The 12,776-nt window shown below is 38.3% G+C and overlaps 1 protein-coding gene across 1 annotated transcript; it reads right to left on the bottom strand.

Annotated features, from left to right (window-relative positions):
- Window positions 1-896: 896 nt before the first annotated feature.
- Window positions 897-12,764, bottom strand: LOC126829749 (sorbitol dehydrogenase). Its single transcript, XM_050559864.1, has 9 exons — window positions 12,587-12,764; window positions 8,349-8,382; window positions 7,078-7,242; window positions 6,216-6,375; window positions 2,960-3,078; window positions 2,509-2,574; window positions 2,050-2,222; window positions 1,577-1,698; window positions 897-1,271 (listed from the first exon to the last, which is right to left on the bottom strand). The coding sequence occupies exons 1-9, from the start codon at window positions 12,686-12,688 to the stop codon at window positions 1,115-1,117; spliced, it is 1,098 nt and encodes a 365-aa protein (XP_050415821.1). The 5' UTR covers window positions 12,689-12,764; the 3' UTR covers window positions 897-1,114.
- Between the last annotated feature and the right edge of the window lie 12 nt (window positions 12,765-12,776).

Raw genomic sequence — 12,776 nt, 5'->3', positions numbered from 1 at the left:
GATTCCTTGCTTGTACGTGACAAGGTGTAGTGTTGCCTGTCCAACCTAATGGGTTTTCTTCAGTTTCCTCCCACTGCTAAATACCCATACACGAATACAGATTATTGAAATAGAATTGAAATATGTGTTAGGCTTGAAATGACCTAGTTTCTCTCTCTGGGTGGAGCCACGGTGGCTAGGTGGGTAAGGCGCTGGCTCGCTAGCCTGGAGGTCGGGTGTTCGATCCCTGCATTGGCCGAGAAGGTTCATCCCGATTTTCCGACGTGGTTTCCCCTTGTCAATGATGCAGGACGGAGGGCCTGACAAGGACAGCTGTCTAGTTCTTCGGATGAGACGAAAAACCGAGGTCTCGTGTAAACATTGGAATGCACGTAAAAGATCCCTTGGCAGTTGGAATTCGATATAAGAGTAGGTGATAGTGCCGCTGCCCGGGCAAAATTTCCCTCATAGCACACTGTATGGCGTATGCCCGTCTTCATTAGCCCAGTATAGGAGCAGAACAGTAGGACGTTAAACCCCATTACACACTTTAACATATGATCATATGTTAGTCTCAGAATAACAGTATTGTGTTGACAAGGTGTTAAAACTTATCTACTTTTTAAGTGTTAATAGACAGACAGGGGATTTCACAATGGCAGTGGTATTTCAGCCTCAAAGCAGTTATATTTGTCTTGACATTACGAGTATATCTAACTCCTAAACAGTTTCCTACATGTACATGTACCTATTGTACTTGAACTACTGATGTCTATAACTTTGAGGGTTGTTATTGTGCCAGAACCCATGACAGGTGAAATTTGATAAGTGGGCAGAAACACTGCTATCCATACGTAATTTCCCTTGTATCACACTGAATGGCGTATGCCCGTTTTTATTAGTCTGATTATTGTAAGAAAATAGGATGTTAAACCCAATTGTATTTCTTTATTTATCTCAACGTACATGAATGTTCACTGTAATAGACAATTATCCTGTCCGGTAAATTCAAGTAACCAACAACTCTGGAATCACCATAACGTTTAAATTTGTTGTCATTTTGTGGGTTGTTTTTTTGCGTCTGTGTTATGCTGTATAGTTTTACTGCGTTGTCTATTTAGTAATATATTTTTAATTACTGATCACAGTGTATGATGACTTTAATAGATTGACTATTCCGATCACTAGCTGTAAGAAAAGCTTTCTCTGTTTCAAGTAAAGTAAAATGATGTGATATCAATGGGTTAACATCTAGGGCTCCACTGGCAATTAAATCTAAAGCAATCGGGTAACTGAAATAGAAATATTAGATATAATCTTCAGACGATGTTAATGTTTAGTAATTGCCTGGATAACCACCTATGCCAAAGTTATAGGGGTAAGCGATAATCACAATTAACAAGTCACTCATACAGCAAAAGAATGAAATCATTAAAATAATTACCTACTCACAAATCTAGCCATCATTTTCAACCGATGTCATATTTTGATTTGAAAAGGCAGAAAACATTGATCAAACAAGGAATTTTTTTTTTTTAAATATTGAGTTTAGAAAAATTGCAGTCCTTTCTTTCTTGCTGTGAGTAAATTTATTTACCAATTAGCATATCTGAATATACCCAGTAAATCCACTTCATTGGCATTTAAACGAGTTAAAGGTAACTCAACTTTAGGAGAACCGCCCCCTACTCGCACCACTTTTCCTCCCGGTCGAGTCACCTGTTAAATATAAATAAATAAAATAGTAGCAGCTACAGAACATAATAACACATAAATTTAATTGCAAACAGTGGAGTTCGTATTATACACCCCCCCCCCCCCACATAAGCACTCATCGATGACTCATAAACTAAAAAAATTGAATTGCAAAATGACACGACTTTTGTGGATTAGAAAATGTTTCACAAAATATGGAAATAACACAGGACAGTGCAAGGGAGATAACTCTCTTGAAAAACCTTGGGTAGGAAAAAATCAAATTTTTTGTCCGACTATGGAGATAGTTGACAACACACAGAAAATCGTAATTATTGAAGAAATGAAAAGTGTCACAAGACAAATCTACGGTACCTGAATTCCTAGAATAAAACTGGAATCAACTCCACTACAATCTAATGTCACGTCTGGTTCACCTAAAATGCTGCCAACTTTTCTCGCCACCACATCACCGTCTTTATCCACTATTTTAAAAATGTGATCAGCCCCCATTTTCTTAGCGAAATTAAGTCTATGCTCATCTATATCTAACAATTGGAAAAAAAAGAAATCAGTCTGAAGAAAATTTTAGATTAGGATCTCAAGTTGTTCAACCATATTTTAAACTCATTTCTGTACTGAAAAAAAATGGAAACGCGGGAGAATTCGTTTTTACAGCGTCTGGTCTGTTTGACCTCGTAGGGGTCATTCTGTTGCCTCCCATTGCTAAAGACCCCGATCTAGTCCAGAAACGTTAAACTCTCTCTCTCTCTCTCTCTCTCTCTCTCTCTCTCTCTCTCTCCCAAAACAATGTAAAGTTTATATTTTGTCTACCTGTAATCATTATGTTTGTAGCACCGGCATTTTTGGCTACCATCATCGTCAACAAACCAATAGGACCTGTAATATACAAAACTATTGACCAAGCAGGAAAGAAAAAAAAATAGTCGGTCGCAAAATAAATGCAATCGGTCGCAAAATTATGCATCTGCCACTAAATAAATTACCGTAATGAGCTAAACAAAAATGCCAAAATAGAAGGGAAAATCCCAATCTGCTTAAAACACACGATCCTATTTTCAAGTCAGTTGATTGCAGTTTCATCATTTTGGAGAGTTCCAGACTCACAACATGAGATACCTTTAAGAGATATTATGATCTTAACCACAAACACTAACCCTGCAACTTCACTCTACAACCTCCAGTCACATTAATTATCAAACCAGGCGGGCGCTTGAGGACAGATAATCTTACCCAATAAACCTAACCCAAAAAAACAACATACCTGCACCACACACTAGAACCGTTGATCCTAAATCAATCTCCGCTCTTTGACAACTATAAACAGCCACAGACAGAGGTTCTAACATGGCCCCTTCATCTAACGATACATGATCAGGTAATCTGAAAATTAATTTGTATTTGAATATCTAATATCAAATGTCTGTTTGTGTAGGACTACAGAACCAGGTGAAAATTGCCGATAGAAAATCTATGTTTGTGACCGATAGATACGATAAATTATCGCGTTTTCACTGAGACGGGCCAAGGCTCCGACAGGTCGTAGGCAGCTCGACCAGCAAGGCCGTTTACGAAACTAGGCCTCTGTAAACCAGTGCTGGTCAATCACATATATTATTACATTACTCTATCGTTCATTTGGAGCGCGATCGCACCACACTGATCAGCAGTGAATTTTCGCTAGGCCGCTACAATCACTGATAAGGATGACATCGATGCGACTCAATGAGTCCCAAATATTAACTTTTTTCTTCCGTTAAATTAAATTCTAAAACATTTTTTTTTTCATTTATTAGAAAAATAAATAAAGACGTTTGAATTGTTTGTAGGTAAAAATAATTTCCTATTTAGTGTAAATGGGTATTAAAATAAGTAAAATTCACCATTTAGCCCGAATCAGTAACGTCTTATGTAAACAATGCACGCGCTATTGAGCCAATGATTGGCGCCGCGTGATGTGACGTCACTTGTCGAAACAGTCATCTGTAACAGAGATATTAAAAGATCTCTGTGAAACAGATTGCGATCGCACGTGCCATTTTCCGCAGTGCATTGTCGATTACAACAAAGTGACGTTCGTGAAGAAAATATGTAACCCATTTATTTTTAAATGGTCGTTAAAGATGCATTATATAAGAGCTAAATCTGCCTAATGCAGATCTTTAGTTTGACCTTATATAAATAATTAATTAGAGATTTGTTCACATGCCAAGCTTATAATCAACTCTCTAGGTCATCGGATGGTATTGATTTTCAACGGATTTAAACAAGTAATCAATTAATAAAAAATTGGATAAACGAGACTTTGTTTATTATCGTAACTTGTAACAAGGGTAGCAATGACAATCGGGTTTACACTGTTCTTCAAACAACTCCATCTCCGCCCAGAATGAAGTAATTTCACTCCATTTTCAACATAGACTATTTTCTTGTCATTATCTATACTCAGCCAAATTAAAAACTTGACACTGATGAATTTCAACAAATTTTTTTTTCTGGTAAGTCAAATAAATTTTAAAGTGTTTCTAACGATAGTAAGTAGTAAGAAGCCTTTAATTTCATAAAATTGTAAAGTCACGTGGATCACGTGACTTTTGAGCATATAAAGATGAAAAACCTGAAAAACACGTGTAAACACAAACTCGTGAGGTCAATCGATGCAAGTTTGCTTAAACTGAACACGCACACGTAACTTGAACTGGAAAAACAAATTAAAATTGTTATTTTCATCTTTGTAAGATAATGCCGCGCCTTTCAAATGTAGTAGAACGTCTACGTGCTATAGGTAGGCTCTATGCTGGTCAGTCTGTGGTCACTGTTGCAAGAGCCTTTAATTGTTCACGCCAGACAATAATTAATCTTAGAATGAGAGTGCTTCAAACTGGAACTATTGCCGACCGCCCAAGGGCGGAAGCGCCACGTGTGACGTCACTCCAGGAAGATCAAGCAATACGATTACGTCATCTTAGAAACAGATTTGTCACTGCAACCTCCACAAGTAGAGAGATGTTTGGTGGAAGGGTAACTGCACAAACTGTTCGAAATCGCTTGCAGGCTGCTGGTCTTCGAGCTCGGAGGCAGTGGCGGATTAAGCTCCACTAAGGCCTGAGGCGACAGTTGCTGGAGGGCCTATTTAGTTTTTAAAGTTAGAGCCAAGGTAGTTGCTAACATTAAAAACGTAATGTAACTTTATATGCCCATAAATGACGTCACGTGGATACAATATATTAAGCAAGACATAACCGAAAACTTACAAGGATTTAACGTACATTGTAGGCCTACGTTTAAAAAATAAGATCAGATCTCCAAACAATAGGGCCTATTTAAAATGGCGTGGGCCTAATTAATTTCGGGTCAGGGCCTATGTTGATTCCCGTTGGGCCTAAACCCCACCCCCCTAACATTCATTGTCTATGCGTTTTTAATCGTATCAGACAAGTCTAAAAAATATTTTTTTACAAAATCTTTCGGCCTGAGGCTGCAGCCTCATCAGCCTCACTGATAATCCGCTACTGCTCGGAGGCCTTATAATGGATCAACATTGACACCTCTTCATCGCCGTAACCGACTTGTGTGGGCCACAAGACACATAAGATTTACTCAAAGACAGTGGAATTCGGTTGTCTTTAGTGACGAATCTCGATTCACTTTGAGATTTGCCGATGGCAGGGCCTGAGTGTACCGCAGACGAGGTGAACGTTACGCTCAAGTATGCGTCAGAGAAGTTGACCGATTTGGTGGCGGCAGCGTCATGGTTTGGGGTTCTTTTTGTGTACATGGACGTTCTCCTCTTGTTGTTGTCCAAGGGAACTTAAATGCTGTCCAGTACAGGGATCAGATTTTGCAACCTGTTCTTCTTCCGTTTATGCAGAGACATGGGCCTGGACTAACGTTTCAACAAGACAATGCTCGACACCATACAGCAATTGCTACCCAGAATTTTTTAAGAAATGCCGGTGTCCAAGTCCTGGGTAGTGTTTACTAATGTTCTGAGATCCATGAGAAGACGTTGTGTGGCAGTACGAGACGCTAGAGGAGGCCACAACCGTTACTAAACACTTTATTCCGATTGTTCTCCAAGTCTGTGAATTTCATTTTGGGGGGTACTGTGACATCACGAACGTTATCAATGTCAAGGACTTTCGGCGAGACGTATTCTTGCTTTCTGTTGATGTCAAGGTCGTCTGTGCACAACATAACACTAAAATAGTTGCCTTAAACCAATTAAAAATCTAGTCCCAAAAATCCCGAGTGTCAAGTTTTTAATTTGGCTTAGTATATATTTTAGCTATTATAGCAAGAACTGCCAGCCCTTTATCTAAATCTTACATTATGCATCTTTAAATCTTAAGGCCGATTTGTGGCTTGGGTCGTCGGCATATAAGATAATTATTGTCACTCTGCTTGTTTTTGATTCACCCTTCAAAGCAAAAGGTTTATCTTTCAATTTTTTTTAAAGAGTTTTATTTCAAGCGAAATATAATAAGTTCTTTTCTTAGTCAATTTGTAGAATCACTTACTTGAAACAGAAATCAGCAGGGTGTTTATATAAACGACATAAATTACCATCTATAGGGGGCGTTGCACAAAATTCTACATCCGGGCACAGATTATATCGTCCTTTCTTACACAACTTACAACTCCTACAGGGTATACCTGGTTCTATCGCTACACGATCTCCTACAAATGAAAATAGTACGAAAACAGCTTCTAGATGGAATTTAGTCAGAGCAGCGACAAAATATTGAGTCACAAGACAAGTGTTAAAATTGCCAGAATCACTTTTTATCCTTCTGTTTAGAAGATGGGGAAGTTGGTCCCTGTCCCTTTCTTATGATTCTAGTTTTTATACGAATGTTTTATTGAGAGACAGAAATGGGGTTTAACGTCCAGTCGGGACTAACATATAGTTCAACTTTATTTCAATAATTCGCTTGCGCGTAAGTGTCTTTAGCAGTGGAAGAAAACCGGATCACCTGGACAAAACCCACGAGTTGGGATAGGCGACAGCTACTCCTTGCCACGTACTTGACTCAATGACAGACCTTATGATCTAACACGCACCCCAACCCCTTGTTTTATAGAGAATTGATTCCAAACTTCTATGGGTATGCAGTCTAGATGATAAGTCTGTCTAGACACCCATACGTAAACCATTTGGCCATCCCTCGAAAACCGCCATGTTTTATAAAAAAGTCGATTCCAAACTTATGTGGGTATGCAGTAAGTCTGTCAAGGCATCCACACTTTGCCCACTTGGCTTATAAAAGATAATGACAATGTTTTATGGTACTCTGGCATGACAAGTATAACGAAACCCTTCCAAAATTCAGTACTTTTTAGATTAATTGATTCGATAGATCAACAAAGTTTAAAACTAACCTTCTTTCAGATGAGTTACTTTAGAACCGACCCCTACGACTACACCACTGGCTTCATGACCTAACACCATTGGTTCTTTGACAACAAACTTTCCGCATTTTCCTAATGCCCAATATTTTATATCTGAGCCACAGATACCAACAGATCCCATAGATATCAGAACATCTTTAAAATAAAACATGATATCAATAATTGATAGTGACGTAGTTCAGCAAACATTTGAGGTGGGCTGTTCTTTCCGTCCTCGATTGATCACTATATATATCCCGCTTATATGTTTTCCCGGGAAAATCACGAAAAATCCAAGAATTGTCAAAGTGTATCTTAGTAGATAATTTAATTATTATTTCTTTTTGTTAAAGCTAACGTAGCAATTGACCAATATCCAAATTGATATCTCACCAGTTTTTACTTAAAGGGCGTTGGCTCTATTTTTTTAACCTTGAAATAGACAAAAATGTTTCTAAAAGCACATATTAATGTAATATGAATGTATGTAAAATGATTTATATTCAAAAATATTGTAATTTCTAATCAATTATGTTAGGTGAAATACGCAAACAGTTTACGCCTGCTTAGTCCATTCTACACGTTTTTTAAATTATTATTTTGTCGTTCGTGAATCAGCCTTTACTAATTACTTCCCAATGGTGTTGTAGGATATGTTTTTATTTGTTCATTACAAAATGGCACCCAAAACCATAGGGTACACAACTCGTGTACTGATTATAAAATGTTAATTGTGTCTTAAATATTGGATATTAGGATCCTATAGTTTCGCGGCAAGATAACAACATCAATATTGATTGAAATTGACCAATATTGAATTCTAATTCGTGTTTTTAATTTCGAATATTATGGAAAATATTGAGTTAGAGACTTAGCTCCTTTAATAACGATATTACGTTTATTATACACATTTTTGCTATGCCCACATCATCTGTTTCCTATGTTCCACACAGCCTAAAGTTTCGTCATCGTGAGGAAAGAACCATCTGGACCGGCCCTACCGATATATTGGATTTCTTGTGTCCACATAGGATCCTGTTGGTCTAGTTCAGCTATGAACGTTGGTCTCATTACACTCGCCCTGTACAGTAGGCCCCATTCACTCGCCCTGTAAAGTTGGTCTCATTACTCTCGCCCTGTACAGAGACCTACGCTCAGAGCTGAACTACTGTTGGTCATGCCAAATCAGCGATCACCAAGCCCCTGAACTGTTTCCACAAAATATCCCTGAAACAGTAGATTTTCATAACCACCATGATTACCTGTGTCTTTTGGTTCTGGAACACTGATACTTTCCTAAAATAAATAAACACATTTACTAATAGATGCTTGATCAAAATACATCTGTATGTATTATTAATACGACTTTGGAACCTTAAAATAGATGAAAATGTGTCTAAAAGCACATTTAATGTAATATGAATGTTTACAAAGTGATTTATATTCAATATTTAAAAATGTTATTGTAATTTCTAATCAATTATGTTCGGTAAAAAACGGCTGATAAGTCCATTCTACGTTTTTTAAATATTATTTTGTCGTTTGTGAATTAGCCATTGCATTACTAATTACTTCCGCATTGTCTTGTTGAATATTTTTTTCTTTCTTAATTACAAATTGCGCCCAAAACCATAGAATACACGACTCGTGTAGTGATTTTGGAATGTTCTTGTGTTCTTAAATAGTGGATATAGGGTCCCTTATTTTCACGACAAGATAGCAACATCAATATTGATTGAAATGGATCAATATCCGTGTTTTAATTTCGAATATTATGAAAAATACTGAGTTTAACGTCCACTTGACACAAACTTGGTAATTTCGAGATTAACATATGGTTCAAGTGAGAGGAAACTGGAGGACCCGGAAAAAACCTCAGGAGTTTGTCACGTATACATTGGGAATCACGCCAGTTGACTCAATAACAGATTCAACGCGCACGCGCTAACAATTCAGCCATCCACCCCCCCCCCCCCCCCTGCCTTGAACGAGGTGTTGAAGGTGTGTTATAACTAATCAATTTTGAGGATCGAACAATTAAAAAATCGATGATAATTACTCCGCCCAAAATCGATACATTAATTTCGATGGTGAGTGGATAATATAAAGCTTGGTCCATCAGACCATTTCTGGGAAGACGCCCCCCCCCCCCCACCACATAATGATACTCAAAAATTTTTTGCGTTGAAAAACTAGCACATGGTATAAGATAATAACGATAACTCATTTATAAACAATCAACGGCTGTATGGTCGGATGTAAAATGGTTTTATTAAATGACAGCTGTTGTTGTTAATCAACCATGTTGTAATTATTATTTTATTGAAATATTCTATTGTGGATATTATTACAACATTATTTTGATATTATCAATGATCTATAGCTACAGTATATCATATAGTTAAAACTATACCTATAATTAATATCGCAATTTATTAAAGAGACAACCCAATGAAAATTTTGCAATGAAAAGAAATTTTAAAGGAATTGGGCTAATGAAGACGGACGCACACCATACGGTGTGCTATGGGTGAAATTTTGCCTGGGTGGCGGAGCTACGACCTGGCCCCGAGTTCACAAAGCATTCTCAGACTTAAGTTGAGAATTTACTCAAACTTGTCCACCTTATTTGAACTAAAATATAGCCCTTTATAATAATTTTGTTGTTTGAATGTATCAGATTCATCCATAAGAAACTATGTGCAAAATTTTGTGTTTCTGCATCAAAGATATTTCTCATAAACAGTGATTAAAAGTTGAGCAAATTCTCAACTTCAGTCTGAGAATGCTTAGTGAACTTGGGGCCTGGTCTTATTTAAAATTCCAACTGTCAAGGTTCTTTTACGGGCATGCCAGTACACACAAACTCGGTTTCCTGCACCACTGTTAATTCCAGGGGAACTTTATCGGCCAATAGCGGGATCGAACCCCAGAACTTCTGGTTAGTGAGCCAGAGTCACCGCAGTTCCCATGCAACGAAAAGGGTTCTTTATAAGCATGCCCTTGTTTGTTTACGTATCTATTATCATAATATTGTATAAAACAATGAATGCGAGGTCATAATGTGACGTATGATTATTATTTTGACGTATGATTATCATTGAGAGAATATATAACGAATCAGCCATTGAAGATAGATCATGTTTCCACCCTCCTGCGTTGTGTGACCACAGATCACTAAACATTTTCCCATTGACTTTAATGTTAATTCTCGTCTCTTAGACCGGCTCTAACTTTTTCCCAAATTTTCGTTGGGTAGAACGCTTTCTACCGCAGATGGAGCAACATGTGGCAACCTCTTGCCCAAAAGCACGTATGAGGTTCACCATGAAAAACTTGAGATACACAAGCTGGAAGTAGAGATAAGAAAACATGCAATTTTGGAACCTACATTTCAACCTAACCAACCTCTCAACTCTTGTATCCTTCCGCCTCAAAATCATGAATATTCAGGGACGGATCGATCGCCCGAAGGGCCGATCGGACAAAAAATGAAAAAAATAATTTTGTCCAATTCCTCTAAAAAAAACTTTTTCTGCTGAACATTATATGGTGGGGGGGAGTAAATAGGACTGGCCATGGAGCGATGATGATCATGTTGTATGTGGCCGGTGGTTTTAACGGGCCGCCACGCCATCATTGGAGTCTGGAATGGGCTGGTATAATAGACTTTCTGGGCTGGGTGTGGGCCGAAATTCGGAATCCTGCAATGGGGATTCCGAATTTCATCCGAAAATTTCATAGGATTCACCTGACACTGTTACGATGGTTCGTAACTCCAAAAATAATTCAATTTTAAGTCCTCAGCAAAATTTGATGATAGCTGGTCTGTTGGCTGAATATGAGTGCGAAACGATTTCCTTGACATTTTTATTAACTCGTTATTTTCAGAGATGAAATTACCGAGAGAGAGAGAGAGAGGGAGAGAGAGAGAGAGAGAAATGGGGTTTAACGTCCACTCGACACAAACTAGGTCATTTCGAGACTAACATACGGTTTAATTTTATTTCAATAATTCGCTTGCGCGTAGGGGTCTTTAGCAGTGGGAGGAAACTGGAGGACCCGGAGAAAACCCACGTACAACCGAGGATTCGAAACCACGTCAGTTGACTCAATGACAGGCCGTATGATACAGCACGCACGTGCTAACCATTCGGCCATCCAACCCCCCATGAAATTACAGAATTTTGGCCTAAATTAATCAGATATGCCACCAAATCGCATATTTGGGGTTCATTTTTCAAAATTTTCCTGGGGGAAAGTCCCCGGACCCCCGTCCGGGCTCCGCGGTGAGTAAAAGGGGCCGCTCCGACACGGGAGCCCGGTTCCCGGCCCCAATCCGCCCCTGTGAATATTCACCAAAACCTGGTAGAAAATGTATTTTCAAACCCTTTTCTTCGATTTTACACCAAAAAGTCAACAAAAATCGCCATGCAAAACTGGGAAAAAGGGAAAGGGAGAGAAAGACTAAAAATAACTTTCGCGGTGACGGCGTAGAAATATTTGGTGAGCTGTGTCCGTTTGTGACTACAGAAAATCACTCTTCGCCCAAAATAGGTCGTTTTGTGAAGCTTTTTACCTTATAAGAGCTACTTAAATAAAAGTGTAGTGGTGTCACTCACTTGCTTCGTGGACAAAATCAAGGATTTTTTTGCAAATTGACCCAAATAATTGTTAGGAATACACATCTTTCCCGTGTGTAACGAGCTGGAGAATGGGCGGTTTTATAATCCCGCATTCAGGAAGGAAGGCAGGAATGGAGTTTGAAATAAAATGATAAGAGGTTTAACGTCCTACTTCACCGACTGGGTAAATTGAGACGGACATACGCCATACAGTATGCAATGATGGAAATTTTGCCCGGTTAGCAGAACTACGCCCTAGCCTTATTTCTAATTCCAACTGTTAACGGTTCTTTTACGTGCACGTCAATGTGTACACGGGAACTCGGTTTTTCGTCCTATAGGAACTATACATTGTCCCTTGCCAGTACGGGGGTACCACTGACAAGGCAAGGGGGGGGGGGGCGGCGTCGGAAAATCACGATGAACTTTCTCCAGGATCGAAACACGCGACCTTCAGGTTAGCGAGCCACCATCTTAATCAATGACCCACCCCGGCTCCCACAATGGCGCCTGTCTCTGGTGAAGGGACATTGGATTTGACAAGCACATAAACTGAACTTAATCTTATCACTCTTTTGAATGATAAAGTTTTTTGTGCATATTCAGCTACTGTGCAGGCTAAATATAACTCATGTAACTTATATTATTTATTATGTTCTGATTTATTTACAGGACGATTCGGGTTTTGTGTTGGCTAAATATAAACTATGTAAATAGTCATATTCATTTAGACCTGTCTACACGTATCGCCGTGGTCATATTTGCGTACCTGAGGCTTTGGTACATATTTCATAATTCAAACAATATGATATATTTTATATAAAATGTCATATTCATTTATGTATGAAATAAAACACCCTTAAAAATCTACTCACCATGCGAAGATCATTTGCAGCATGTAGGACAGCGGCTGTATTTTCTGAGTTCGCCATTTTACCTATATTGCAGACTATTTTGTAGATAAGTTGACTAATCATAAATTAAATAGGTTATCTTGTGTATCATTTCTATTGTTCATTATGTAAATGCTTAAAGAGATACTCTCACTTTAGAGATCGTTTTATA

The sequence above is a fragment of the Patella vulgata genome, chromosome 8 (assembly GCF_932274485.2).
Source record: "Patella vulgata chromosome 8, xgPatVulg1.2, whole genome shotgun sequence".
In the NCBI taxonomy this organism is placed as follows: Eukaryota; Metazoa; Mollusca; class Gastropoda; family Patellidae; genus Patella; species Patella vulgata.
The sequence above is the reverse complement of the archived record's forward strand: the minus strand, read 5'-3'. Positions and strand labels throughout refer to the sequence as shown.

Excerpts from the sequence above, each read along its gene's own strand:
- LOC126829749 (XM_050559864.1), bottom strand. The coding sequence starts at position 12,688 with ATGATTAGTCAACTTATCTACAAAATAGTCTGCAATATAGGTAAAATG. Across the intron at positions 7,243-8,348 it reads TCCAGAACCAAAAGACACAG|ATGTTCTGATATCTATGGGA; the intron begins GTAATCATGGTG and ends TTTATTTTAAAG. Across the intron at positions 1,272-1,576 it reads ATATTCAGATATGCTAATTG|TTACCCGATTGCTTTAGATT; the intron begins GTAAATAAATTT and ends TTTCTATTTCAG.